Below are 27289 nucleotides of genomic sequence, written 5' to 3' on the forward strand. Positions count from 1 at the left end.
TGCATGATAATTATGAGTTTCATCCATGTTGCTGCATAATTCTTTAACCCTTTGAGTACTGATTTTTCATGCTTGTTGACCCCCAGAGTGAGTTTTCTTCAAAAAATGAAATTAGTTCCAGTTATAGTTTTATTAACTTAAAATCATGTTTGTTTGATAACCAATTTATGGAAACAAGAACATACATTTGCCTTTTTTAAATATTGCCTTATACATTTTTAAAATAAAAATTTTTGTATGATCATACTCTGGATGGTCAGGAGGTACGAGGACGTACATGAACGTTCGTACTACTCAGAGAGTTAATGTTTGTATGGCCAGTGGTCATGGCCCTCATGGCCATGCACATGCAGGTTCTCATTGAATTCAGGCAGATGGTAAAGAAACAGTGGAGGCAAAAAATAGTGGGCCATTTATTCCTTTATTAAAGTCTCACACTGGCCGACAAACAACACACAGGGAAAACACTTCCCTTTCATTCCTTCAGAGCTCCCAAAGCCCTGACACATTCTCTGGTTCTACAACCAGAATCTTCTCCGGTTTCTCCTAGAATCAAAGCCTTCACCAGTCTCAGTGGAATTTGCAAAGCCCCTCAGCTCTGGTTCCGCATCTGCACACCTTCTCTCCCTGCCAACACGGCTTCTTCTTCAGCACTCTGCATTCCCTTGCATACATGACTTCTTACTCTCTTTTCTCCTTCTTCCCTTATTTTCAAAACTTTCTGGCTTGAAAACCTCTCCTTCAGCAAACATTAGCGAAACAATGGCCCTCCCCAAGCAGGAAGGTAATTTGCAATTTCACAGAGGCATCTACCTGGTGCTACCCAGCCCCCAATGCAAACTATAAGCGAGCAAACATAAAAATCATATTTTACAAACTTATTTGACCAACAATGTTAAATTGTTTATCCATTCTTCTATTCCAATTCAGATTATTTCTAGGTTTGGCTGTTATAAATAAAAGTGCTATGAAACTTTGTGTATAAATTTGTGTGTGGATATGTGTTTTCCTTTCTTTGGGGAAGGACAGATATCCCTCAAATTTCTGTCCTTTTTTGGCTAGGCTTCCTGGGATCTCACACATTCATGTGTCCTTTGGCGGTCAGCCACGAATTTTGGATTTTTGTATCTTATTTTACAATTCTCTATCTCAAGGCCATAAAGATATTCTATACTTTCTTGTAAAAATTTAAAAAATTCCTTTCCCAGTTAAGTCTTTAATCATTACCTAAATTAATTCTTGTGTAGAATGGGATCAAATTTTCTTTTTTTTTCTAAAATCTTATTTAGAAAATTAAATTTAACAGGGTGACATTGCTCAATAAGAGTGCACAGGTTTCAGGTAAACCGCTCTATGGCATGGGAACTGTTGACGTGTGCCCATCCCCCACTGCCATCATTCTCCGCCACCGCCAGCCGCCACCCTATATATGAGAAGGAAAGCTGTGGCCTTGTTGACAGCAGTGCACAGCTGGAGTGGCCAGGCTCCCACTCACAGGCTCTCACTTTTTCCCATGGGAGAAATCTCAGGCTGAGAAGTTCTCTCATGGCACTAAGCTGTACCACCTCAGGGGAGGGGTGACACAGGTCAAGTGAAACTGTTTCTTTTACTCTCTTTAATGTGTTTTTTATTCTTTTTTGTGCTCCAGCAGTGTGCTAACAATTCTCCATTAGACTCATGGATTTCCATGAAGGCCCATTTGTCTGTGGGTTATAGTTTAAATTGGTTTTCTTTGGGCAAAGATAGGAGGAACCTCTTATTTTGCCATGTTGATGACATCACTCCACGTATCCCTGAAGATGTGAAGCCTAGAGGGTCTCTCTGTACTCCTCTCTCAGTTGGGCATGTCTTTGTCCCCCTTAGAATTAGCTTGTCAGTTCCTAAAAAATCCTGTTTGGATTTTGTTTGGAATTGATTTCCATGCACAGACCAGTTTTGGGAGAATTAACATTTTTAGGATATTGTCTTCCAATTATGAACACAACTGTTCTCTTCATTTACTTAAGTCCTATTTAAAAAAATTTTTTTTTATTTATTCATTTTAGGGGAGAGAGAGAGAGAGAGAGAGAGAGAGAGAGAGAGAAGGGGGAGAAGCAGGAAGCATCAACTCCCATATGTGCCTTGACCAGGCAAGGCAGGGTTTTGAACCAGTGACCTCAGTGTTTCCAGGTTGACGCTTTATCCACTGCGCCACCACAGGTCAGGCTTAAGTCTTATTTTTTAATAAAGTTTTAAAATGTTTTCTAGAAAAACCTTACAGGAAGGGAGAGAGATGAGAAGCATCAACTCATAGATGTGGCACTTTAGTTGTTCATGGATTGCTTTCTCACACGTGCCTTGACCGAGGGGCTCAAGCTGAGCCAGTGACCCTTTGCTTCAAGATAGCGGCCTTTAGGCTCAAGACAGTGACCATGGGGTCATGTCTATAATCCCATGCTCAAGCAGGCTACCTCAGGGTTTCAAACGTGGGTCCTCAGCATCCCAGGTCGATTCTCTATCCATATGCCATCATTTGATCACGCAGAGGTTAACTCTTGAGTAAGGTCCAGAGTGAAACAGCAGGGCAGTTACTGGGTCTGTTTACCCAAGGCAGAATGATGTTACTGTAGGCATTTCTCAGGATTAAGGGAAATCCATACAGGGATAAAAAAGACTGAGAAGTTGAACTTATCTTCCAGGATGTTTTTATGTATAAATGCAATATTTGTAAGAAAAAGTATTGTAAAAAATAGGGTAACTAACAATGGAGACTCACCTCAGCCTTAATGTAAAGAGGAGAAAATATCCAACCAAGAGCGCAGAGCAGAAATGCAGCCTGAAACCAAAAAGAAAAACCAAGCTCTTAGATGAGATGCAAGCTCACTTATTATTTGTTTTGGGTCTAACGTATCACCAATGGGGACCTTACAAATAACAGCCCAAGGGTAAACCTTTCAGTCCAATGAACTGAACCTATAGACACTTGAACTTTGCCTATAAAAGGGTGCATTTTTAATTGTAGGGGATTACTAAGCCAATTTTCAAGGTATATATTATTAATTTATTGTTTGCCAACTTCCAGGTAGGAATTAAGGTGACATAATTAAATACAAAAGGCAGTTAAAAAAGAAAGACAAATAAAAATCCATTCAGAGAAATGGGAGAAAACGATACCAAAATTTCACGAGTTGTTGAAATTAAGGAAATAAATTGGGTCTAGCTTTCCTTTTTTTTAATACATAAATTTTTATTAAGTTTAATGGGGTGACATTAATAAATCAGGGTACATATATTCAAAGAAAACATGTCCAGGTTATCTTGTCATTCAGTTCTGTTGCATGCCCATCACCCAAAGTCAGATTGTCCTCCGTCACCTTCTATCTAGTTTTCTTTGTGCCCCTCTCCCTCCCCCTCCCCGAGTCTGGCTTATTTTACAAAGATGGGGTTAAGGTAAACTGAATATAGGAAGGAGACACTAGTAAACTCTGAGATGAAATGGTTGTAAAGTCCAGGCCTTCTTACTGGGCTTGGAATTGATTCTAATTGATTTTTGTGTTCTATAAGAAGAAAGATATGACTCAGAAAGTAGGCAGCTTTCTGATTTAGAAAAAAAAAAAAAAAAAAAAAAAAAGTCCAATGATTTACATAAAGATAGGTTAATTAACACAAGATTTATAAATTTATTTTTAATTTAGGTGAACAATTTTGTGTCTACTACAACAAATATATACCACAGATCAAATAAATAATCCATTTTATAAGTTTTGTAGTTAAAACTTGGCATTCCTAGGAGATCAATTAGGAGTTTTGTAGTAACTAGTTGAACACTTCAACAAGCTCAGTTGAGCCCATTCTCAATATATACTGCAGATACATACATACAGATATATGTAATATGCATATACACATACACACAGTGTGTGTATATATATATAAATGTATCTATATATATTTAAATGTTCACGTGATCTTTTCGCTAACTATTCTCCTAAAACAGTTCTTTTATTTACTGTATTCCTATGGTCCTTGGAATAGAAATATTCTCGGTCTCTTCATTAATTTACCAAGAAGAAAAGAAACTAGTACAAGTTTTTGGAGAAACTAAAGACTTGGCTCCTTTCTTCCATGACTTCTCAAGCCGTCTTTATAAATATTTACTCAAGGTTGGAAGCAAGCTATTATGTTTATGAGATTTATCTGGACAACGACAAAGGTGGCAGTTAGCTGCTACAAACATCTTGCTTACGTTCCACTCGAAGGCCCCAACAGCAATCCCTGAGGTTGCTCCGCTTGCAGCCAGGGTCATCAAGTGGCTAGTGCCAATATTTGAGGCGAGGAGAGAAGCACCTATCTGATAATCAAAAGACAATTCCGTATCAGAACTTTCAGTCCAAGTCCAAGAATTAATTTCACAAACTGAATTTTACATTTTTTCAAAAGGGATTATTTCCTGGATATAATTTCCATTCGTGTTTCTTCTCTACGCAAACCCTCACCATAAATTGCCAGCCAAGTGAAGAGGGAGAAAGTGGAAAAGGTAGACCAGCCATTCTTATGTTGCCACCCAACGTGCTCCACAGACATACTAGCAATTCCCTAATGCAGAAATACTAGCAGGAAGGTAATTCCATTATCATTTGGAAATAATTAAAAAATATTAACAATCTAACTCATTAGCTATAAGGAACTGGTTAAAATACATAAAAACAATGAAATACAATGTGGCATAAAGAATAAAGGAGCTCTGTTAGGTAATAGAAATAAGTTAAATAATATTTGTATCTCTATACTTTGGGTTGATGTTCTAATCAACTTAGCTACCTGGCCAGGACCAATATTTATATCTCATTAAAATTTTATGTGTGTACATTACACTTGTGCACTTAGATGTTTATATACACGTGAGAGATTCTCGTAGTATACATACATATGTAACAAAATGGTTCTGGGTACTAAAATTATGGGTATAGAGATGGAATGGGGAGAAAATTTCGAGGTCTACTCATGGACTGTAACTTTTTACAACTAACATCTGTTACTTTCAAAATAAAAAATCCCAGAGGCATTTAAAATGAACATAATCCCTTCTAAGCCAATAACAGCATTTTAACTGAGTGGAGATAGCTACTATATTCAAACAGAAATCCAACTGTTACACTGCTGACATGAGATATATTTAACAGGGAATTACCAAGAGAGGCTTAATATAACAAAGCCTTTTAGGTGAAAATAAACACAAACAAACAAACAAAAACAGCACTGAAAACATTAACACAAGATAAAATAGCATTTAATACCAAAAGCATTAAACAAGATAAAGAGGTTTTGTTGTTATACCCAGGAAAGGTAAAATGCACTAATAAGACAGTTGGAACATATAGGCACCAAATATCTCAGCAGCAACAAACAGAAGGCAAGAAAATCTAAGAAGAGGCACATAATAAGCAGACAATAATGGTCGTTATTTTTACTATCAGGAATGTTCGCTTTATTTTTCATAATAGTGTAAAATTGCCCAATAATATGATCAATAAAAGCTGAAATGCTTATATAATACTATGCAACTGCATATATAGGTACCCTATAAAATATCTATATCTACCTACTTATGTTTATATACACCTAGGAAGATATTAATACGTTACTAAAAGGTAGGTCAAAGAAAAGTCACCATTCATTAATTCATTAGCTATTATAAATGTCCATTGCCACCTATGTTCCAGGCACTGTTCTGGGGATACAAGGGAGTTAAAGAGACACAAATCCTTGCCCTCATGAAGATAACATTCTTTCGGGAGGAAGAGAATAAACAAAATAAATTAGGGGGTCCTTTTCTAGTATAATAAAAAGAAAGGAAAGTTAACAGGGTGTGCTGAGCAATTGGCCGCCTGGGTAGACCGTCCGAGAGGAGATCTGAGGAATGCCAACCAGAATGGGTGAGGAAGCAGGCCAGGAGGTACGTGGGGAGAAGGCTCTAGGAGGAAGCAGCAGCGAGGGCAAAGGCCTGGAGGCAGGCGCACAGCTGACTGTTCAAGGACAACGGCTAGAACTGGGAGGCGGGCTTGAGAGACACGGGAAGAGAGGTAAGGAGGTGCAGATCATCTGTGGCCTAACACAGGCCATTACGAGCAACTAGCTTTCGTTCTGGGTGACAGAGGAGCCCCCCTCAGAGGGTTTTAGGTATAAAAGTGACAAGGTCTGACTCAAATTTTAACTGGCTCCTTGCTTTGTTGAGACTAGATATAGAAGAGCTAAGGTGGAAGGAGGGGGTCCAGAAAAGAGGCTGTTATAATTAATCCAGGGAAGATGAAGGGAGCATGGACCCGGAGGCAGAGCTGATGAGATGTGGTCAGATTTCAAATCCATTTTTTTCCTGATGGATTGGATGTTAGGTGTGAGAGAGAATAAAGAGATAATGTGATTCCATGTTTGTCAACCTGCACCCTAGAAGGATGGAGTTGCTATTTAGGAGACAGAAAAGATGGCAGGAGAAGCAGATTTGTAGGGGAAAGTTCAGAGTTCCTTTTGAACTTGGTTCAGTTTGGGATACCTGATAGACCTTTCAAGGGCAGGTGTCACACAGGCCGCTGGACACACAAATCTGGACACAAGGGAGAGATCTGGGATGTGTTAGCATGTAATTGGTATTTAGTGCTGTAAGACTAGAGGAGGTTGCCACGAGGATGAGTGTAGCCGGAGAGGTGAGGTCAGGCGCTGGCCCTGGGGAACTCCAGCGTTAAGAAGCCTAGATGGGAGAGAGCCACCAGGGAGACTGAGAATGAGTGGCTGGCGAAGCAGCGGGGAAGAAGGAGCCAGGCAGCAAACGGTGAAGGAGGGAGGACTGACAGTTGAGTTTCACCACTGCCAGGCCAGGTAAAATGAGGACTGAGAACTCACTACGAGAATAAGCCACGTAGCTGGACCAGGTGGTGGCACAGTGGATAGAGCGTTGGACTGGGATGTGGAAGATCCAGGTTCAAAGCCCCAAGGTCGTCAGCTGCGGGCTCACCAGCTTGAGTGCGGGGTTGCTGGCTTGAGCGTGGGATCATAGACATGACCCCATGGTCACTGGCTTCAGCCCAAAGGTCGCTGGCTTGAGCAAGGGGTCATTTGCTCTGTAGCCCCTTGGTCAAGGCACATATGAGAAAGCAATCAATGAACAACTAAGGAGCCACAATAAAGAATTGATGCTTCTCATCTCTCGTTCCTGTCTGTCCCTACCTGTCCCTCTGTCTCTCTCTCTTTCTCTGACACAAGAAAAAAAAATAAAAAAAAGAATAAACCATGTACAGTTAAAAAAGAAAGGAAGAAAGGAAAAGAAAAGACTAAGCCACGTGAGGGCCCTGACAAGAGCAACTGACAGCCATCAAATAGCTGCTGGTTAAATAAAAATATAAAGGAAAAAAATTGGAGTAGCAAAATTATTTTTATTTCAATTTCCTTTAATAATACCATAGTATATTTTGTTCATTAAACAATAATCCTAATAATGAAAACAAAAAGTCACAGTAAAGAAAGAAATAAATCCTAACATACAGTATAAACATTGGGAAGCCAAAGCACGTTAATGTTGTCTGAACCATTACAAGCGTTACAGGCATACAAGGTATCGTGGGCAGCAGACGGCTGTTTCTCTGGATACAGACTATAGGATTTCGAGGCCTAGGACTGGCTCAGGCAAAAGCCTGGGGGCCCCATAGCCCAGGAAGAGGTCATGTCACTAGAGTCCTCTGTTGAAAAATAAACTAAGGTAGGAGGCTCATAGCAAACATTTCTTTGCCACATTTAATTTCTTTCTAAATCAGGTTTACACATACACACACCCAAAAAAAAAAAAAAAGGATTAAAAAATAATTCAGAGTTGTACCTCTGAATTTCCCATTCCACCTCCAAATCCTGCTCAAACAAGCCCAGCTTTGTAAGACCTTTCCAGTCCTGCACCATGCACTCACTACCTCTACCCAGGAAGCCTGAGTTTACCTTTCATTCGTAGCTTGTCCATGCTCCTATTAGAACATGTGCTACAATGTACCGTAATTCATTAGATGCAAGTCTAGATTGTGTGCTTCCAGAAGGCAGGACTATTTCCTTGTACATACTAGTTTTATTGGGACATAAAAGCTTCCCTAATCTGGGAAAAAAAATAGACATACAATTCCAGTAAGTGCAGAGTTCCAAACCTATTTCAGTAACCTAATAAATGGTTACTGAACTAAACTGGGTCTATGGAAATTTAACATAACAAACTACTTCAGAATTAAAGGAACTACCAATAAAATGGCTTCCTGATTTCAAAACTTCAAGTTATTTTGAGCATAAGACATCTAAATTAAAGTAACAGATAAGTTAATATACAGTCCCCAAAGTGGACTGCCACACTCACCAGCCACCACGCTAGACTTCGGCCAGCCAGGAAGAAGTCTTGCACAGTTGCACGATTGCTTGATAGCATGGCCTTAGAAAAACAAAACAATCTTGAGAAAGAACAAAGTTGGAGGTGTAATACTGATATTAAAATATACTACAAGGCTATCGTATTCAAAATGGCATGGTTCTGGAATAAAAACAGACACGTAGGTTCAATGGAGCAGAATAGAGAACCCAGAAATAAACTCACATCTACATGGTCAGTTAATGTATGACAAAGGAGGCAAGAATCCACAGTGGGGTAGAAACAGCCTATTCAAAAAACGGTTTTAGGAAATGTGGACAGGTACATGCAAAAAATAAAAAAACCCCAAAACAATGAAACTAGACCACCATCTTACAACACATACAAGAATGAACTCAAAATGGATTAAAGACCTAAATGTAAGGCCTGAAACCATAAAACTCCTAGAGGAAAACATAGGCAGTAAACTCTCTGACATTGCTCATTTTTTTCTGATATATCACCTCAGACAAGGGAGACAAATAAATGAATAAACAAGTGGGACTACATCAAACTAAAAAGTTCTTGTACAGCAAAGAAAACCATTAACAAAATGAAAAGACAACCTAATGATTAGAAGAAAATATTTGCCAATGATATAGCCAATAAGGGGTTAATATACAAAATTTATAAAGAACTCATATAACTTAACATAAAATAAACCAAACAATCCAATTAAAGAAAGGGCAAACAGACATTTCTCCAAGGAGGACATAAAGATGGCCAATCAACATATGAAAAGATGCTCAATGTCACTAATCATCAGAAAAATGCAAATTAAAACCACAGTGAAATATCACTCACACCTGTCAGAATGGTTATCATCAAAAAATCAACAAACAAGTGCTGTGTAGGATGTTGAAAAAAAGGAACCTTTATGCCTTGTTGGTAGGACTTTCACAGCCACTACAAAAGACATTAAAAAATTTAAAAATAGAACTACCTTATGACCCAGCAATTCTACTTCTTGGTACTGTATTTATGTAAAGAAATCAAAACATCAATTCAAAAAGATACATGCATCCCCATGTTCCCTGGAGCATTATTCTCAATAGCCAAGATATAGAAGCAATCTGTGTGTCGCTCAATAGACCATTAAGAGAAAGATGTGGTACATATACACAATGGAATGTTACTCAGCCATAATGAAGAATGAAGTCTTACCCCAGGGCAACAAGGATGGACCTAGGGCAGGGGTCGGGAACCTATGGCTTGCGAGCCAGATGTGGCTCTTTTGATGGCTGCATCTGACTCGCAGACAAATCTTTAATAAAAAAAATAATGTTAAAAATATAAAACATTCTCATGTATTACAATCCATTCATTTCCTACTGCTCATGTTCATGGTTGCGGGTGGTTGGAGCCAATCACAGCTGTCCTCTGGGACAACACCAAATTTTTATTGGATAATGCGTAATGTACACGAGTTAATGTAAGGTATGTGGCTCTCACGGAATTACATTTTAAAATATGTGGCGTTCATGGCTCTCTCAGCCAAAAATGTTCCCGACCCCTGACCTAGAGGGTGTTATGCTAAGTGATTTAAGTCAGATTGAGAAAGACAAATACCATATGATTTCATTTACATGCAGAATTGAAAGAACAAAATAAAACAGAAACAGACTCAGATATAGAGAAAAACCTGATGGTTGTCAGGTGGAAGTGGGGTTGGAGGGCCAGGGTGAACAAGGTGAAGGGATTAAGAAGTACAGATTGGTAGTACAAATTGTAATAACTATGTGTGGTGCCAGGTGGGTAAGGTACTAGGCTTAGCGAAGAGATCACTTTGTAAATTATATAAATGTTTAACCACTATTGGTGTACACCTGAAACTAATATAATATTGAATGTCAACTATAACTGAAAAATAAAAAAATAAAAAAAAATTTCCCCCCTTTTTAACATCATGGAAGAGCCAAGGCGCCAGTGGCCAAGACATCAGCAACAAAGCCTGATTTCCCAGTTCCTTGGGGGTGCTTAGCCAACAGAAGCTGATGAATGCTTTCAGAAAGAGTCTCATATGTGCCAGTGTGGGCCATTCTGGTCACTGAGAAAAGGGTGGTTGGTTTAATAGCTGGAAGTAAAGCTAGACTCCCCCATCACTTCATATATAAAAGTAAATCTCAGATGTTTTAGAGATTTAAATATCTAAAAACTATAAAATATTAGGAGAAAACTGAGAATAATATTTGTACAAACTTGGAGTGGGGAAAAACCTTCCTAAGCCAACCAGAAATCCAGAAGATGAAAAGGAAAAGAGAGATAGTTGATTCTTCGGAGAGAAAAAAGCAAATGACAAAAAGAAGACACCATTAACAGAGTCTGGACCAGTGGTTCTCAGTCAGGGTGATTTTTGTCCCATCCCTCCAGGAGACATGTGGCAATGTTTAGACACCTTTTTGGTTGTGAATGGGTAGGGGTCAGGTATACTTCTAAGCACTGTGTAATATACAGGACAGACCCCCACAACAAGTAATTATTTGGTCTCAAATGTCAGTAGTGCCGAGGCCGAGAAACTGATCTAGACAAATAATAGTTTGGAAAAAATATATTAGCAATTCAAATGACAGACTGGTTTATAAAAACCGGTCAAACAACCCAATTCAAAATCGGGCAAATAAACTAGCTATTCATAGACGAGGAATATTGATGGGACAGATGCTCAACCTCACTAGGAGTCTGGGAAGTGCAGTCAAAGCTACAATGACATACCACTCTTCACCCATCAGACTGGTGGGAAAATAAATGAAACAAGCAGGAATGAGCAAGGCCGGTGAGGGCGTGGGGAAAAGGACATGCTCATATGCCGCTTGTAGATGTAAATCTTAACAAGTTTAGTGGATTACCACTTAATAATATCTACTAAAATGTCAAGTAAATGTAGCCTTCTGACCCAGCAATTTCAATTTCAGAATCCATGCTTTGCATATTAGGAAAAAGAGGAAAACCTACCTAGTAATAAACTAAGTGTCAATTAGTAGAGAAAAGCTGCACAGTAAACACATTTATATGACTATTATGCAGCTAGTAAAATCATGAGCTGGAGCTCTACTGTTGATCTGTAGGATTCTCTCTTCCATATAGCAAATGAAAAAAAAGCAAGCCACAGAATAATGTATATAATATGATCACATTTTTCTAAAGACAAAACACAAAAACTCTACATGTGTGTTCATATGCCTGCATAAGCACTGGGAAAGGGGAGGAAGGATACATGGCTCAGGGTTACCTCAGAGAGATGGGAATGAATGGGGAAGAACAGTAACTTATTCTTTAGATGTTTATTCTAGTCTTTTCACGTATTACAATAAGCATATTGTACTTCTTTTTTTTTTTTTTTAGGGAGGAGGGGGGAGGGAGAGAGAGAGAGAGAGAGAGAAGGGGGAGGAGCAGGGAGAGAGAGAGAGAGAGAGAGAGAGAGAGAAGGGGGAGGAGCAGGAAGCATCAACTCCCATATGTGCCTTGACCAGGCAAGCCAGGGTTTTGAACCGGCAACCTCAGTGTTTCCAGGTTGATGCTTTATCCACTGCGCCACCACAGGTCAGGCATATTGTACTTCTTTAGTTAAAAAGAATATACATTTATGAAAAGAACAAACAAAAAAGATAACAATATAATGAAGGGGGGAGATGAAAGCATTCTGGGTAACTGTGCCTATTGTATGGTTCCAATAAGAACAGAAGGAATAGCTGTTTTCCTTTGGAAGTGACCAGATGGCTTACTAGTACCCTGACCTTGGCCAGACATAGGCTCCAACTGGGCCAGGAAGAAAGCTGGGTAGGGGCTTCTTAATTCAGTAATGGAAACTGGGGAGAAGATGCCAAAACAAGTACTACCTAGAGCCCCTGCCTAGGCCACCTAGAAAGATGTTTCTCATAACTGAAGCCAATTTTAAAAAAATTGTTTGTTTCAATGATCTGAAGAAACACCTCAGAGCTCTTTTTTTACATTTGGAATAAAGGGCCTATATTTTCTTTTCCTGTACAAATTTCTCTTCATAGGATGGAGACCAGGTCTCCATAACTCTATCTGCCCAGTAGCAGTATAGCGACTCATTGTAAACCATCAAGAGGGTTCAATGATAGTACTTCGAAGGGCCTGATTCTGCACAGCAAGGTCCTGCTTGTGATCTGTTGAGGTGATCCAATTTAAAGGTCACACATGCATGAAAGCTTCAGCTTGACGGGTACTATCCAGAGTGAAGAGGTGCCCACTAGTTAGTGTATGGTAGTATTATTACCAGATATTTCTGCTTGGTGAAGCAGGCTGGGCAGAGGCCTGATGGTTAACAATTTAGCTGAGGAACAAGAGCAGGACAGCAGCTGAAGCTTTCACAACAACCTGATCTTTCACTAGAGCGAGGGCCAGCTCCTCCTGGGTAGGTCTGGCCCTGGGTACTACGGTTAAGAACATCATTTTGAGTGCTTACACGATGAGCTTTAGTGAAGAAATGGCATTAAAAAGAGACACAGTCTCTACTTTTTTTAAAGAGAACCTTGTACGAGAAAAGATAAGCTTTGCCCTGCCTGGAAAGCTCGGTTGGTTAGAGTATCATCCCAAAATGCAGAGGTTGCCGTTTGATCCCCAGTCAGGGCACATACTGGAACAGATCTGTGTTTCTATCACTCTCTCTCAAAGTCAATAAAATAAACGTTAAAAAAAAAAAAGGAAAATATAAGCTCTCTATTCAAATTCAAAGAGAACACTGTAAGAGCCTTACATTATATGGATGTGACCTTTGAGGTCTCACTACCCAGACAAAAACAGTTAAGGTCGTTTTGTCAGATGAGGCAGCACTAGGTTCGCATCTGAACTCCATCATTTCCTGGTTGTTAATTTCTTTGAACCTCCCTTTCCTCATTTGTGAAATTAGAGGAATGAATTGTTCACATTTACTACTCTGAGGACGTGACTCTTAAGACCTAATCAGCAGCAGCTGTCATTATTAATTACCACCGTCAACATGATGATCACAATGACTTTTTGTTAAATACTGCTTAGGTTCCGAGCAGCAAGCACAGGGGATTTGACCCCTGTGTTTATTTGGGGGTGGGGTGGGTGGGTGTGGTCAGATATCTCAGCTGCTGAGGACCTGAACTCACTCTCGGCTGGAAGGGTGGAGAGTAACTCGGCAAAGGGAGCATTGTGCACAGGCAGAGGCAGGGATGAGAGGGCGCTCCAGGTGGAGGTGGGGAGCAGGTGATTGGCAGGGAGGGGTCAAACCCAGCCTTGCCCTCCCTTCTGGGCCCCTACTTACCCACAGCCCGATGCCCAGGACCAAGAGGAAGAAAAAAATCATCACCATGATGTCTAGTGCATTGACGGTATCGTAGTTCAGAGCAGTCCAGGCAGCGCTGATGCCAGGCCAAGGAAAGTTCATGGCTGTACTTCTGGGCCAGACGGGCAGGGTTGACTCTGCTGGAGCCCCAACGACTTTGATTTTGGCGTTAGCTTTAGCTCCGTTGGTGCGGGGCACCCTGGGAACGGCCGCGGGGCATCCTGGGAGTTTCCCGGCCGGCTCGGGGCCTGGATTGGCCCATTTCTAGGCAAGCTGTAGAAATACCTCGTTCATTAGGGGTTGCTCTGTTTAGTGAGAAAACGAAAAGAACTTCACTGCTCATCCAGGCACAACACCCTCCCTTTGTTGACCACAATCTCTGTGTCCTAAGTACTGGCTCAGGCTGGGGCTAGCGTGAGGCTACCCAGGCAGGATCAGCAACCGTCTTTCCCAGCCATTATGGGACCGTGGGGTGAAAAGAGAAACCAGTAACAATGTCCCTGTCTTTATTTATAATTTTGGTTCATTGTGGATTTTTGGATTTCATTTGTATTTATTAAAATTTTACATTAGAATATTAGCTATCTTGAGTTTTTTATGCATCCTTAAATTTTGCCATAAAGAAAATGCCCCATTCGCCCCACCCCAGTCATGGCTTGATCACAGAGGGTGCTCAGCTCTTTGCAGTTTGATGTGTGCATTTTCAATCTAGGCCAAGCAGTTACCCTCCTTGGTGTGTTTGCTAAATTGTATTTATAGAAATCTTGGTCAATAATACTAATAACTATATAATAGCTACTACTTAACTTAGCTCTTGCTAGGTGCCAGACCTTCTTCTATGCACTTTGCATATATTAAAACCCATTTGATTCTCACAATAACCAATTAGTTGGAGTCTACACCACAAGGACAGAGAGGTTTGCCCTTGTAGTCAGTTAGAAATATATGGTTTCAGCCTCTTGAGTAGAAGAATTCCATAGTCTTAGTTTAGTTAAGTGCTGTACAGAAGAAATATTATGTGAATCACATACTATTTTTCCCCCCAGCTTTGTTGTCATTCATTCATCTGTACATGAACACTGAAGTTGTTTTCCATATCTTGGCTACTGTAAATAATGCTGCAGTGAATATGAGAGTGTAGATATCACTTTGCAATAGAGATTTTATTTCTTTTAGATGCATACGCAGGAGTGGGATTGCTGGATCACATAGTAGGTCTATTTAAAAAATTTTGAGGACCCTCCATGCTTTTTCTTATAATGGCTGTATCAATTTACATTCCAACAGTGTATCAACATCCTCACCAACAGTTGGTATCTCTTTGCTTATTAATAATAGTCATCCTGACAGGTATAAAGTGCTATCTTATTGTGGTTTTGATTTACATTTCCCTAATGATTAGTGATGTTGAGCATCTTTTCATATACTTTTGGGCCATTTGTATGTCTTCTTTAAAAAATGTCTATTTAGAGTCTTTCCCCATTTTTAAATTGGATTATTTGTGGTTATTTTGCTATTCAGTTTTATGAGTTACTTTTACATTTTGGATGTTAACCTCTTATCAGATATGTGGTTTGCAAATATTTTGTTGATTTCCTTTGATGTGTATCACAGACATAATTTAAAAATTTTCAGTAGCAACATTAAACAATGAAAAGGAACAGGTGAAATTACATAATGTTTTATTTAATTAATACCTCAAAAATATTACCACTTCAATATGTAATCACTATAAAAATTGTTGAGCTATTTGTATTCTTTTTCCATATAAGTCTGAAATTGTGTGTATTTTACACATTTCAATCCCTATATTAATTTTTTATCAGAAATACTTGATCTGTCTTTATATTTAATAAAAGGTACAGTTCAAAAAATAAATTCACAAACCAAGTTGTTTTAGACATACTTAAAAGTTTTTCAGTAATTGAATATAGTATCAAAATTTTATTTTTCTTTAAGTCAGTGACAAAACTGGTTCATCTTTTTAGAATTGATTTGACTTCAAAGTAAATCAATTTCAAATTTATGTCTGTTCAAGTTAAGAATCCACTAACTCTTGTTGTCAACTCACTATTATTAACATTGAATTCAAAGACTTAAAAAGCATTTCTAAATTGATCAATTTCACAAAGCATACTTCAGATTTTTCATGTAGTTTTTGCTGCCAATTACGTAACAGCCAATTACAATGAAAACCCTTGACATATTGACTCATGTCAGGAGAACGTGTAAAGTTATTATTATTGATTTCTATGATGAAGTTTCTAATTTGAAGATCAATTCCTATACTTGACTAACTAGGATACAAATAAGCCTTTCCTTTTTTTACTATTTAAATTGAGCTCATTTATCAATATATCTAATACATATTAGTGAGAAATATAAGTAAGATCGCCATTTGTTGTGTTTGATTCTTTTTTTTTTCTTCTTTTTTTTCTAAAGCTGGAAACGGGGAGAGACAGTCAGACTCCTGCATGCGCCTGACCGGGATCCACCCGGCACACCCACCAGGGGCGAGGCTCTGCCCACCAGGGGGCGATGCTCTGCCCCTCTGGGGCGTCGCTCTGCCGAGACCAGAGCCACTCTAGCGCCTGGGGCAGAGGCCAAGGAGCCATCCCCAGCGCCCGGGCCATCTTTGCTCCAATGGAGCCTTGGCTGCGGCAAGGGAAGAGAGAGACAGAGAGGAAGGAGGGGAGGGGGGTGGAGAAGCAAATGGGTGCTTCTCCTATGTGCCCTGGCCAGGAATCGAACCCGGGTCCCCCGCACGCCAGGCCGACGCTCTACCGCTGAGCCAACTGGCCAGGGCCTGTTGTGTTTGATTCTTGAATATTCAACAAGCACTTTTTTGGTTCAAGAAAATCTTAAAATTTGTAAATTGTAACTGACATTACAGTAATTCTTTGTGAAACATCTGGGATTCAAACTATAAACATTGGCAAAAGCACAACATCATTAAATTCATTGCCTTCTATTTCTTCAACAGTTTCATAAAATGGTGATGATTCATATTATTCCCAAATATATACTGAATGATTTTAACCACTATATCCATCCATGATGCTTTTTGTAAAGTCTGCTACAAAAACTAAGCACAAATACTTTAAAAAATATGTATCACAGGGTGGAATAAAGCAAAATGGAAACATCAGTTTCTTGTTTTGAAATTCAATTACATCTGGAGTTTTGACCTAACATAGCTGGAGCACTGTCCATCATGATAAAAACTATTTTTTTCCCCTCAAATTTAGCTGAAAATCTGTGAAAAATTTAAAAGGTTAAAAATATATATGCCACAAGTTTGATGTTTTAGGTCATGATTTGGCAATGTTTATTCATAGGTTTGGGTGTTCTCTGAGACAAAATGTATTAAAAATATTAATTGGGCAGCGTCTCATCTTACATGACTCAACTAAAACTAAAAAAGTTACTTGCAAATTTTCAAATTCTGAGTCTAGTCATTTTTGATATTGTTGGAAAGGCCTTGCATTCTGTGGGCAATTGTTTTGAGACTAAATTGAAAAATCTTCCTTTTTTTACAAAATATCTTTTGGTAGCATTTTCTTATAATTGTGTAACAAATTTCTATAACTGAAATAATTCCTTTTGTCATCATTCCATCTAAATTGTTTTTCTTCTTGGTGCAAGAATCCAAAGTGTTTTAGAGCTGGCCAAAGCACAAGCTCAAATTCTGTTAAAAGTCATTACAGCCTGACCTGTGGTGGCGCAGTGGATAAAGCATCGACCTGGAGCACTGAAGTCATTGGTTTGAAGCCCTGGGTTTGCCTGATCAAGGTACATATGGGAGCTGATGCTTCCTGCTCCTCCCCCTTCTCTCTCTCTCTCTTTCTATCTCTCTCCCTCTTCCCCCACCCCTCTCCTCTCTGAAAAAACAAATAAAGTTTTTTTTTTAAAAAAATAAAACGTTTCAAAAATCATTACATTTTTTTGTCATTTATTTCTGATTTCAGGCTACTAATTTTATAATTTTTTTCTTTTACCACTGAAAGCAACTTTTTAAAAATCAAATTCACTCTGCAGTTGTTGAAAATTCCTCTTAATCTTGTTCACTTTATTGTCTTTAATAGTTTTACTATCCAATAGATAGCTCTACCATAGCATGATGCATGAACATATCCTTTAAAGGAAGTGATCCCTTTATTGTTATGAAATAACTCCTTTTGTACCTAGCAATGTTCTTTGTTCTGAAATCTATTTTTATTCCTCCTTTCCTCCTTCCCTCCTTCCTTTTCTTCCTTTTCTCTTTCTTTAATTTCACCTACCTAGCCACAACCCTCCCCTTTGACAACCTTCAGCTTGTTCTCTATATTTATGGGTCTGTTTTGTTAACTAATTAATTAATTAATTAATTTTTATTTAAGTAAGAGAAGGGGAGATAGAGAGACCAACTTCTGCATGTGCTCTAAGTGGGATCTACCTGGCAACCCAATACCGTCTAGGACCAATGCTCTCTCTGCCCATCTGGGGCCATGCTCGCAACTGAGCTATTTTTAGTACCTGAGCTGGAGGCTCCATGGGGCCATCCTCAGTTCCTAGGGCTGATGCATTTGAACCAATTGAGCCACGGCTATAGGAGAGGATGAGAGACAGAGAGAGAAAAGGGGGAGAGAGAGTAGAGAAGCAGGTGGTCGCTTCACCTGTGTGCCCTGACCAGGAATCAAACCTGGGACTTCCACATACCAGGTTGACCCTCTACCACTGAGATAACCGGCCAGAGCCTAATTTATTTTTTAACAGATTCCACATATAAGTGAAATCATATGGTATTTGTCTTTCTCTGTCTGACTTATTTCATTTAGCATAATACCTTCAAGGTCCATCCATGTCACAAATGGCAAGATCTTATTCTTTTTCATGGCTGAGTAACATTCCATTGTGTATAGGTACCACATTTTCTTTATCTAATGGTCTATGGATGGACATTTAGGTTGCTTCCATATCTTGGTATTGTGAGTGATGCTGCAATGAATGTAGGGGTGCAGATTATTTTTGAATTAGTATTTTTGTTTTCTTTGGATAAATACCCAGAAGTGGAATTTCTGGGTTGTGTGGCAACTCTGTTATTAATTTCTTGAGAAATCTCCATATTGTTTTCCATAGTGGTTGTGAAATTTTTATAGTTAAAGTATATTTATTATAGCCAGCATATGGTCAGGTCTTAAGTTTTTATTTAATCAGATAATCTCTACTTTTAATTAGCATTGATGTGGTTGTGTTTAAATAAGCCATCATGCTATTTATTTTCTATTTCTCCCATGTGCTCTTTTCCTCTTTTTATTTTTTTGGATTAATTGGTGTGTTTGTGTGCACACACACACACTTTTATTTTATCTCCTCTGCGGCCTTACAAGCTACAACTCTCCTGTGTTATTTCAGTGGTTGCTTTAGGGCTTATAACGTCCATCTTTAACTTAACCCAGTTTAACTTCAAGTGATATTAATTCATTTGACATATAGCATAAGAATTTCACAGTAGTACGCTTTCCTTTCTCCCCTCTCCACTTGTGATATTGTCATATATTGTATTTTACATTTGTTATCAATTTTATGACTTAACTTATAAACGTTATTATTTCTCTTTTAAACAGTTTATTATACTTCAAAGAGATTTAAACAATTTTTAAAAAGTTTGTACATTTACACACATAGTTACTAAGCATATAAGACTATATATAAAGACTATCTGTTATTTCTTAAAATTCATACACTATATACATTTTGAAAATGAATACATAAATATATATTTACAGATGATAAAATATATTTCTACATTATCGTAAAAGTTTTAAAGTATATAAATACATATATTAAACTCGCATGCACCAGTTTTGCTGGGGAGTGGGTGGAGCTCTTCACATTGCCATCCCGGAAGTGGAGCTCTCCCTCTCACCAGTTGGTTTTTGCAATTTGGGATGTAGTGCCCAGCTGGATGCTTACCTTAACTCCCACTGCAGGAGATAAACGCCTCAGTGATTCAAACTTCCTACCTTCTTTTAAATTAAAATTATTTTTCTTCTGGCTACACATTAATTTGTAGAATAAAACTCCTGTTACCTTGAGTTTGAATAATTTGAACCCTTTGGGGATGTGATGCACTAATAACCTAGCTAGTCTAGAAAGGTTGGATTCATCCTCTCCACCCCATCACAGGGCAGGGAGAGAGGGGAAGCCTGCTATTTGTACTTGCCAGCACTCTCCTATCACTTGCACCACCTGGTGGACACTTTTAGGTAGACCACCTTGAGCCTGGATTAGCTTTAGTGGTCTCTGGCGCCCTCTAGCGATGAAATAGCTCAGCCTAGTGTTTTGTGATGGAGCATATTTCATTCGTGATGAAGTGATGTCTGACCCAGCGAATATGTTCTCCTTTTACAAGAAGGCAGATTTGGGGCTTGATAGCTGAGGGGCTGTAGTAATAAACCTGTATCTATGTCCGCAGGCCGTTGGCTGGGATTTCACCTGGGGAAGGTCAGGTTTGGGCTCAGTGAGAGGCCATTCAAGGCATGTGCTTCCCCAGGTCTCTAGTTTAGTATGCCTCCGAGGTCAGTGTCCAGACTTACCTTCACAGTTTTGGACTCGTGCATCTATCGCAGCAGATCTTGTGGTAGTTGTGAAGGATATAACGGAAGCATCCTAATATAATCTTTCTCCAGATTTGCTGGCCAGCAGTGGAAAGATAGAGAAGAGAGTCTGGTTCAGAGCTCCTCCTCCTCCTTTTTTAAAATACTAGACCTTCAAAGAATGCAAAGCATCCTCTCTCTTCTTTGTCAGTGTTCTTCCTATCTCAGACCCTTTCCTCCATCTCTCCTTAATGATTTAATGGCAATTATTCCCACCAGACAAGTTACTGCCAGCAGAGAGGGTGTTCACTGGAATTGATCTAATTGCAAACATCTCACCACCTCAGCCTTCTTTTGGGTGGCAGGGAAAACTGCCTGAATTTGTGATCCAAAGGTTAAGAGGCTTCTTGTCCCCGTGACCAGTCAGAAGTTATGATGTAAGGAGAGGCTGTGTAACACCAGGTGGTGTCCAGACACCATGAGTCTGAATCTGGCTGACAGATCATCTGGCCCCTGGCCAGAGAGTGTGGCCCAAGGCTGGTGCGTGAAAGTGGCCAATTACCACCAGGTGTGGGAGGCTGGGGTCCTTGGACATGAGGCTGGACTTGTTGCAGAAATGGCTGCCTGGTGGACAGAATGGGCTTGAGTGCAGTGCTAGAAAGGTCAGTCAAGGTTGCTGAAGCGAGCTGGGGCCAGCTCCATACCAATCACTGGCTTTTGTATTCAGTAAAAAGGAAAGAAAGCTGGAGAATGAGTGAGGTGCTTCTTGCTGCAATGGACTTGCAGTGTCCCTATAGCACCCTCTATTGGCAAAGCCTGGCACTGCACCAGCTGGCAAAACAACTGTTTTCATCTCAGAAGCAGCTCTCCTTTCTATAATACAAAAGTCTCTTTCTGTCCCTCCAATGAGGAGACACATGCTCTCAAGAGTCATTGTATAAACAGCTAACTATATTAATTTCTCCTCAAATTCAGTCACAGCTCCACTGAATATTCTGTTAACCTGAACAATGTGTATATAAATATAGTAATATTGAGAAGAAAAGAGGGCAAGGTTAATAAATACAAATATGTATATACATATAACAAGCAAGGAAAAAAGGTACAAAGTTACTGCAGTTCTCCTTTGCGCATTGATCATGAATGAGGCTGTGAGATCACATACAGGACACTCAAATAATGAAACATTTTTTAGTACAAGTATGTCCAAGTATTTCATGTGTATCTGAAATTCACCTTTAACTGGGTATCTGTATTTCTATTTGCTAAATCTGGCAACCCTAGTCATGAGATCATAGTTAATATTTATGCTATCTTTCTTCCTCTACTGATTCAATATTTTTCTTGTCCTCAGCTAGAACTCAGCTAGTCATGGATCTTTACCTGGTGGTGGGGGTGGCAGAGCTAAACCTTTGTTCTTTAAGGCTCCGAGTACTAAGAAGTCTTAAGATCCTTAGTGCCCTGGGTTCTGGACAAAGTCCCCCTGCCTCCCTGTGTAGCAGCAGCCTGATTTCTCCTTAGTAATCAGGATCAATTAGTCCAACCAGAGAGTTGTCCCTTTTTCTGCCTGTTGGTTTCAACTCAATGGAACCATTGTAGTGTCCCCTGGTGGAAACATTTTCTTGGGAACTAAAGATCTCCAAAGCAGTAGATCTCAAAGCTGCCAAGACAGCCTGACCTGTGGTGGCACAGTGGATAAAGCGTCGACCTGGAAATACTGAGGTCGCTGGTTCGAAACCCTGGGCTTGCCTGGTCAAGGCACATATGGGAGTTGATGCTTCCAGCTCCTCCCCCCTTCTCTCTCTCTGTCTCTCTCTCCTCTTTCTCCCTCTCTGTCTCTTTCTCTCCCTCTCTCTCTCCTCTCTAAAAATGAATAAATAAAAAAAAATTAAAAAAAAGCTGCCAAGACAGAAAGTAAACATTCTTTGAGTGAATTCTTAGGACTAATTATGAAAGAAACCATTCCTATTTCTATTTCTTAACACCCAGACTAAAGTATTTGGGCTCTGAGAGGGACTGCACCATATAATAGTCTTTGATTCAAAGCATAAATTGTATCAAGACAAAAGTATATATTTCAGGGTGTTATCTCTCAATTGTGCCCAAACAGAGTCTTCAGTAAGCCACTCCACTTTTAATTAGGTCAGTTGCTTCTGGGCAATGGGGTATATGCTAAGACCCTGTTAATTGCATGTTACATTTCCTTTGCTGTGGAAATAAGTTCCTTGATTAGATGCAATGCTGTAGAAAATGCCATAATGGTGGTTAAGACATTCCAAGAGTCCAGGGATGTTGGTGCTGGAAGAGGCATTTCAGGCAGGGAAAACAATTTCACATCCAGAATTTGTACCCCTTCCATGATGGAAGAGATGCAATGGAATCAACCTGCTACCAGGTGGCTAGCTAGTCCCCCAGAGAAGAGTGCCATATATGGGGTTCTTGTTGTTCTCCACTATTGGCAGATTAGCCACTAGGTGGCAGCAGCATCCAGGTCAGCCTTGGTGTAAGGTGAGGATCATGTCCACCAATAAGCTCATGTCCAATGCCCATGCCTGCCACCATGGTCTCTTTGCTCATGAGCCCACTGGGAAAACACTGGCATGGCTGGAACTGAGGTTGACTGACATTGTGCACTGTGTCCTTTTGTCCACCTGCTTATTGAAGCCTTTTGCAGAGTATTCATGTGCCATTTGGTAATATGGGATATCCATTCCAAGAAGCTCATCTCATAGCTCTTTCCATTCTTCTGTGTCATATAATTTCAAATACTGATTATTGATCCTTCTGAGTCCCTGACTGTCTTAGCTCAGGCTGCCATAGACTAGATGAATTAAACAGCAGGCATTATTGCAGCACTGGGGGCTGGGATGCTTTAGTTCAAGGTGTGGGCAGATTTGGTTGCTGATGAGGGCCAGATTTCTGGCTTGCAGATGGCCGCCTTCTCACTATGTGCTGGCCTGGTTTTTCTTCTGTGCATGGAGATATAGAGATATTAATTAATTTCTCTCTTCCCCTTCCTATAAGGGCATTAACTCCATCACAAGGGGCTTCTCCTGACCTCATCTGAACCTAATTACTTCCCGAAGACCCTCATCTCCAAATACTATCATATTGATGGTAAGGGCTTCAACATATGAATTTTTTTTTGGGGGGGGGACACAAAGATTTAGCCCACAACGCTGACCATCTATTGAAACCATTAGTAACTCTTATGAATTACTGTAGCTCCATATCTCTTGCCATTGCTCAGCCCAGGCCAAGCAGATCTGAAATGCACCCCGCAGTCTTCTGTCCCTGGGAGAGCTGTCTTCCTTGCTGTCCTGAGTGGGGCTGAGTGATGCAGCTGGTCACTTTCAGGTGGTACCAGCATGCCGTGCAGACCCATTGGACACCAGGCTCAAGACCTCCTTCCCTGTGCCATGGGCAGGGATGAGGTGCTCTTCTGCCAGAACAATTTTGCCTCCATAAGGGAAGCCAACCAATGTGGGGATCGGTGCATCACGGCAGGAAGAATCCTGGAGAGACAGGGCTAGGGTCTCTGCGTTTCAGGTGGCCCTGAGTGCCCTATGTCCAGATGCCCAATTACGTGAGCCAATACTCCCTTCCTTGTTCGAGGCCATGTTTTTGGCGTGTCCCCCAGGACTGCTGACTGACACTGAGCAGAGGTCTGCACGCACGCTCTGGAAGGATGGAGAGGGGCCTGCTAATTCGGCCCCAGCCTCAAACACTGAAGAAAAAAGGCCATGCATTTCCATCATACGAGGCAAACAAACTATTGAAAATATAAGGGGCACAGACACAACTATGCACAGTGTAAATGCTTGGTATGCACTCCACAAAGATGATGCACGAGGAAAGTCTTTGGAGAAGAGCTCCGTTTCCAGGAATGGTGGGCTAGGTTATTCAGTTGAGTTAAAAGTAAATGGATGGATAAAGATACCACAAAATTCCTACTCCAGAGAAAGCTGATGTGGTTATATTGATACCAGATTTAAAAACATCTCCTGAAATAACTTGAAGAAGATAGTAGCAGATTGGAAGTCTTAATTGCCTTGACCTAATGAACTTATATCTAGAACATACACCAAGTCAATGTATGTATATCCCCTCCAAGCAGGAAAAGATCATTGACAAAAATTGATCATATCATTGGTCATAAAGCATTTCCAAATGCCTGAAATCATTCAGCATATATTTTATAAGCAAAATACTAGAAATCAATGACAAACTAGAAATCAATAACAGGGATATTAGATATCCTCACATGCTTGGAAATAAAAAAAATATGCTCCCAACAAGAAAAGGAAGTAAATAACATTTTGGAAATTGGATAACATTTTGAACTGAACAATAATAAAATCACTATCTAAAAAACTTGTGGGATGCAGCTAATGTAGTACATATAGGGACATTGATAACCTTAAAATGTATTTAAACATTTTATAGAAAATAAAAGGCTGAAATTTAATGAGCTAAGTAAATATCTCAGAGGGCTAGAAAACAATAAAAATAATCTCAAAGAAAGAGGATAAAGGAAATAAGAAAAGGAAGCATGGATACTAAAGAAGTAGCACATAATAGAGATGACAAAACAAAAAAACAGAGTTGGTTCCTTTATGATACAAGTGAAACTAAAATAATTTAGTGAATCTATCAAGAAGGCAAAAATTACTCATTTCAGGAATGAAATGGGGACATTTTGCAGACATGGAATGCTTAAAATGGATAATCAGAGTCTATTATAATAACATTTTACCATATATTGGAGATAAAATGAGAACAGTCCTAGAAAAACCTAATCAAACACACACACACACACACACACACACACACACTTACACTTTTTTTTTTGCTTTTTAGTGAGAGAAGGGGAGTCAGAGACAGACTCTTGCATGTACCCCTACCAGTATCCACCTAGCAAGACCACTAGAGGGCGATGCCTTGCCCATCTGGGGTGTTGATCTGTTGCTCAGCAACCAAGATCTTCTTAACTCCTGAGATGGAGGCCAGGGAGCTATCCTCAGCACCCCAGGGCCAACTCGCTCCAATTGAGCCATGGCTGCAGGAGGGTAAAAAAGAGAGAGAGAAAGAGAGAGAGAGAGAGAGAGAGAGAGAAGCAAGAGGGGAAGAGGTGGAGAAGCAGATGGGCACTTCTGTGTGCCCTGACAGGGAATTGAACCTGTGACATCCACATGCCAGGCCGATGCTCTACCAATGAGCCAACCAGCCAGGGCTCAAACACATATATTTGACTCAAGAAGAAATAAAAAAAATCTCTATTCATCTAAAAGCATTTAATCAGTAGTCAAAAATCTTCCCACAAAGAAAACTGGTGCAGAGAGCTTCACTGGTAAGCAAACTTTATAAAAATTTCTCCAGAGAATAAAACAATCCTTTTAGACAATAAACAGTGTCTCATTTTAATAAAGTGAACACAACCTGGATTGCAAAAATCTGACAAGGGCCATGAAAGAAGGATTACAGCTCTATCTCACTCAGAAATAGAGATGCAAGCATTCTGAACAAAATATTTACATGCTATATTGCAGGATATCACCTACTGGGCAAGCCTGGCTCATGCATTCCAAGAATGAAAGATTGGTTTGATATTTGGAAACTCTACGCAATTTGCAACATTAAAAGAGAAAAGGCATATCAAAAGATGCAGAAAAAGCATGAATTGAATCCAACAAATGATTTTTAAAAACCGCTTATAGGAGAATACCAGAACAGGGAGTAGTTAGTCCAGGGAAAAAAGTGAAATGTGTAAGAATTAAGAAGATTGCAACAAAATTGTCATTATTCACAGGTGATACACTTAACTATGTAGCAAGTCCAACAGGATGTACAGATAAATTCATAGAATCTATTTAGAAATCTAGCAAGCTTAGCAGATCCAATTTCAGCATAGACAGGTACTATATCTCTATATATCAGCAAATGAATAGAAAATAACATTTAAGAAGGTTATAATTTACAGTTGCTCTAAAAATGTCAGCTAACTAGAAATTAATTTAAAGCACTGTCTAAGCTATTTGTTTATGGGGAAAACTCTACATCCAATTACATTGAGAATTATTAAAACCTATTAATGGGAGAGAGGATAGTCATGGATGGAAATATTCAATGCGGTAAAGCCGTCAATTTTTCCCAGATTGATCGGTAAATTCCCCTGAGAACTGGTTCAAGGTGCAAAATTCCTGTACCTTTTTTTTTTTTTAGTGGGTAGAAGCCGAGGAGCTGAGTCTAATTAAGAGAAGCTCGGGTCCTCTTGACTGAGAAGAGCACTCTCCTTCTTCCTGGTCATCTGGGCAGCTTTAAGGTCACAACCGGAGGATCCTAGATCCCTTCGCCATCCACTCAGAATTCCTCATCTTGACCTTGAGGATCCAGAAGCCAGGTCGCCCTGTCCCTAACTGATAAGCGACCTGGGATTGTCCTTGCTATTGGTACACCACTGGACCAGCTTCTTCCCAGAACGTGGGCCCCGGGGAGGGACTCCGGACATCCCCATGCTTTCCGGGGGTCGCCCCGCCCCGTCCCCTCCTAACCCCGGGCAATCACGCCCCGGGCTCCGGACCGCCTCACCCACTTCGGCCGCCAGGGGTCTCTGTCACCTCGCAAGAAGCGCAGGTGCTCCAGAGCGCGCAGATCTGAGGAGCGGGGACCAGGAAGGCAGGACCAGCGCAGCGTCCTCTGAGTGATGCCATGGGACACTGAGGCTCAGATCCCGGGGTCACATGCGACAGGGACGGACTGGGAACTAGGACAGCGGGGCTTAGTGACTGCCGAATTATACCCGTGGGCTTTAACGGGGTTTTCACTTAATGGGGGATGCACACTGTAGGGGACCACAAGTTCTGAGCGTCAACAGCCCAAGAAAGGGCTGACTTGTGGAACCAGACGGTGGCCTGTTGCTGGGCTGGGCCGTAAATTAGTCCTGCTCGTCCAGAGAGCAGCCTGTAGCTCACAGGAAACCCTAACATAGTATTCCTGTGTCCCACAGTTCCAGGTCAGCTGTGT

At 40.2% G+C, this 27289-nt stretch overlaps 1 protein-coding gene across 1 annotated transcript in view; it reads right to left on the reverse strand.

Moving 5' to 3' along the window:
- LOC136323199 (sodium/glucose cotransporter 1-like) overlaps positions 1 to 26751 on the reverse strand; it is a 78731-nt gene extending 51980 nt beyond the window's left edge. Inside the window, exons 1-6 of the mRNA XM_066255020.1 lie at positions 26473 to 26751; positions 20267 to 20364; positions 13668 to 13993; positions 8363 to 8434; positions 4226 to 4330; positions 2756 to 2815 (exon numbers count right to left, since the gene is read on the reverse strand). Of these exons, the coding sequence (XP_066111117.1) occupies positions 2756 to 2815; positions 4226 to 4330; positions 8363 to 8434; positions 13668 to 13790 (360 nt within the window). The 5' untranslated portion in view covers positions 13791 to 13993; positions 20267 to 20364; positions 26473 to 26751. The remainder of the gene's footprint in view (positions 1 to 2755; positions 2816 to 4225; positions 4331 to 8362; positions 8435 to 13667; positions 13994 to 20266; positions 20365 to 26472) is intronic.
- Positions 26752 to 27289: the final 538 nt, after the last annotated feature.

The sequence above is a fragment of the Saccopteryx bilineata genome, chromosome 2 (genome assembly GCF_036850765.1).
Source record: "Saccopteryx bilineata isolate mSacBil1 chromosome 2, mSacBil1_pri_phased_curated, whole genome shotgun sequence".
Taxonomy (NCBI): domain Eukaryota; kingdom Metazoa; phylum Chordata; class Mammalia; order Chiroptera; family Emballonuridae; genus Saccopteryx; species Saccopteryx bilineata.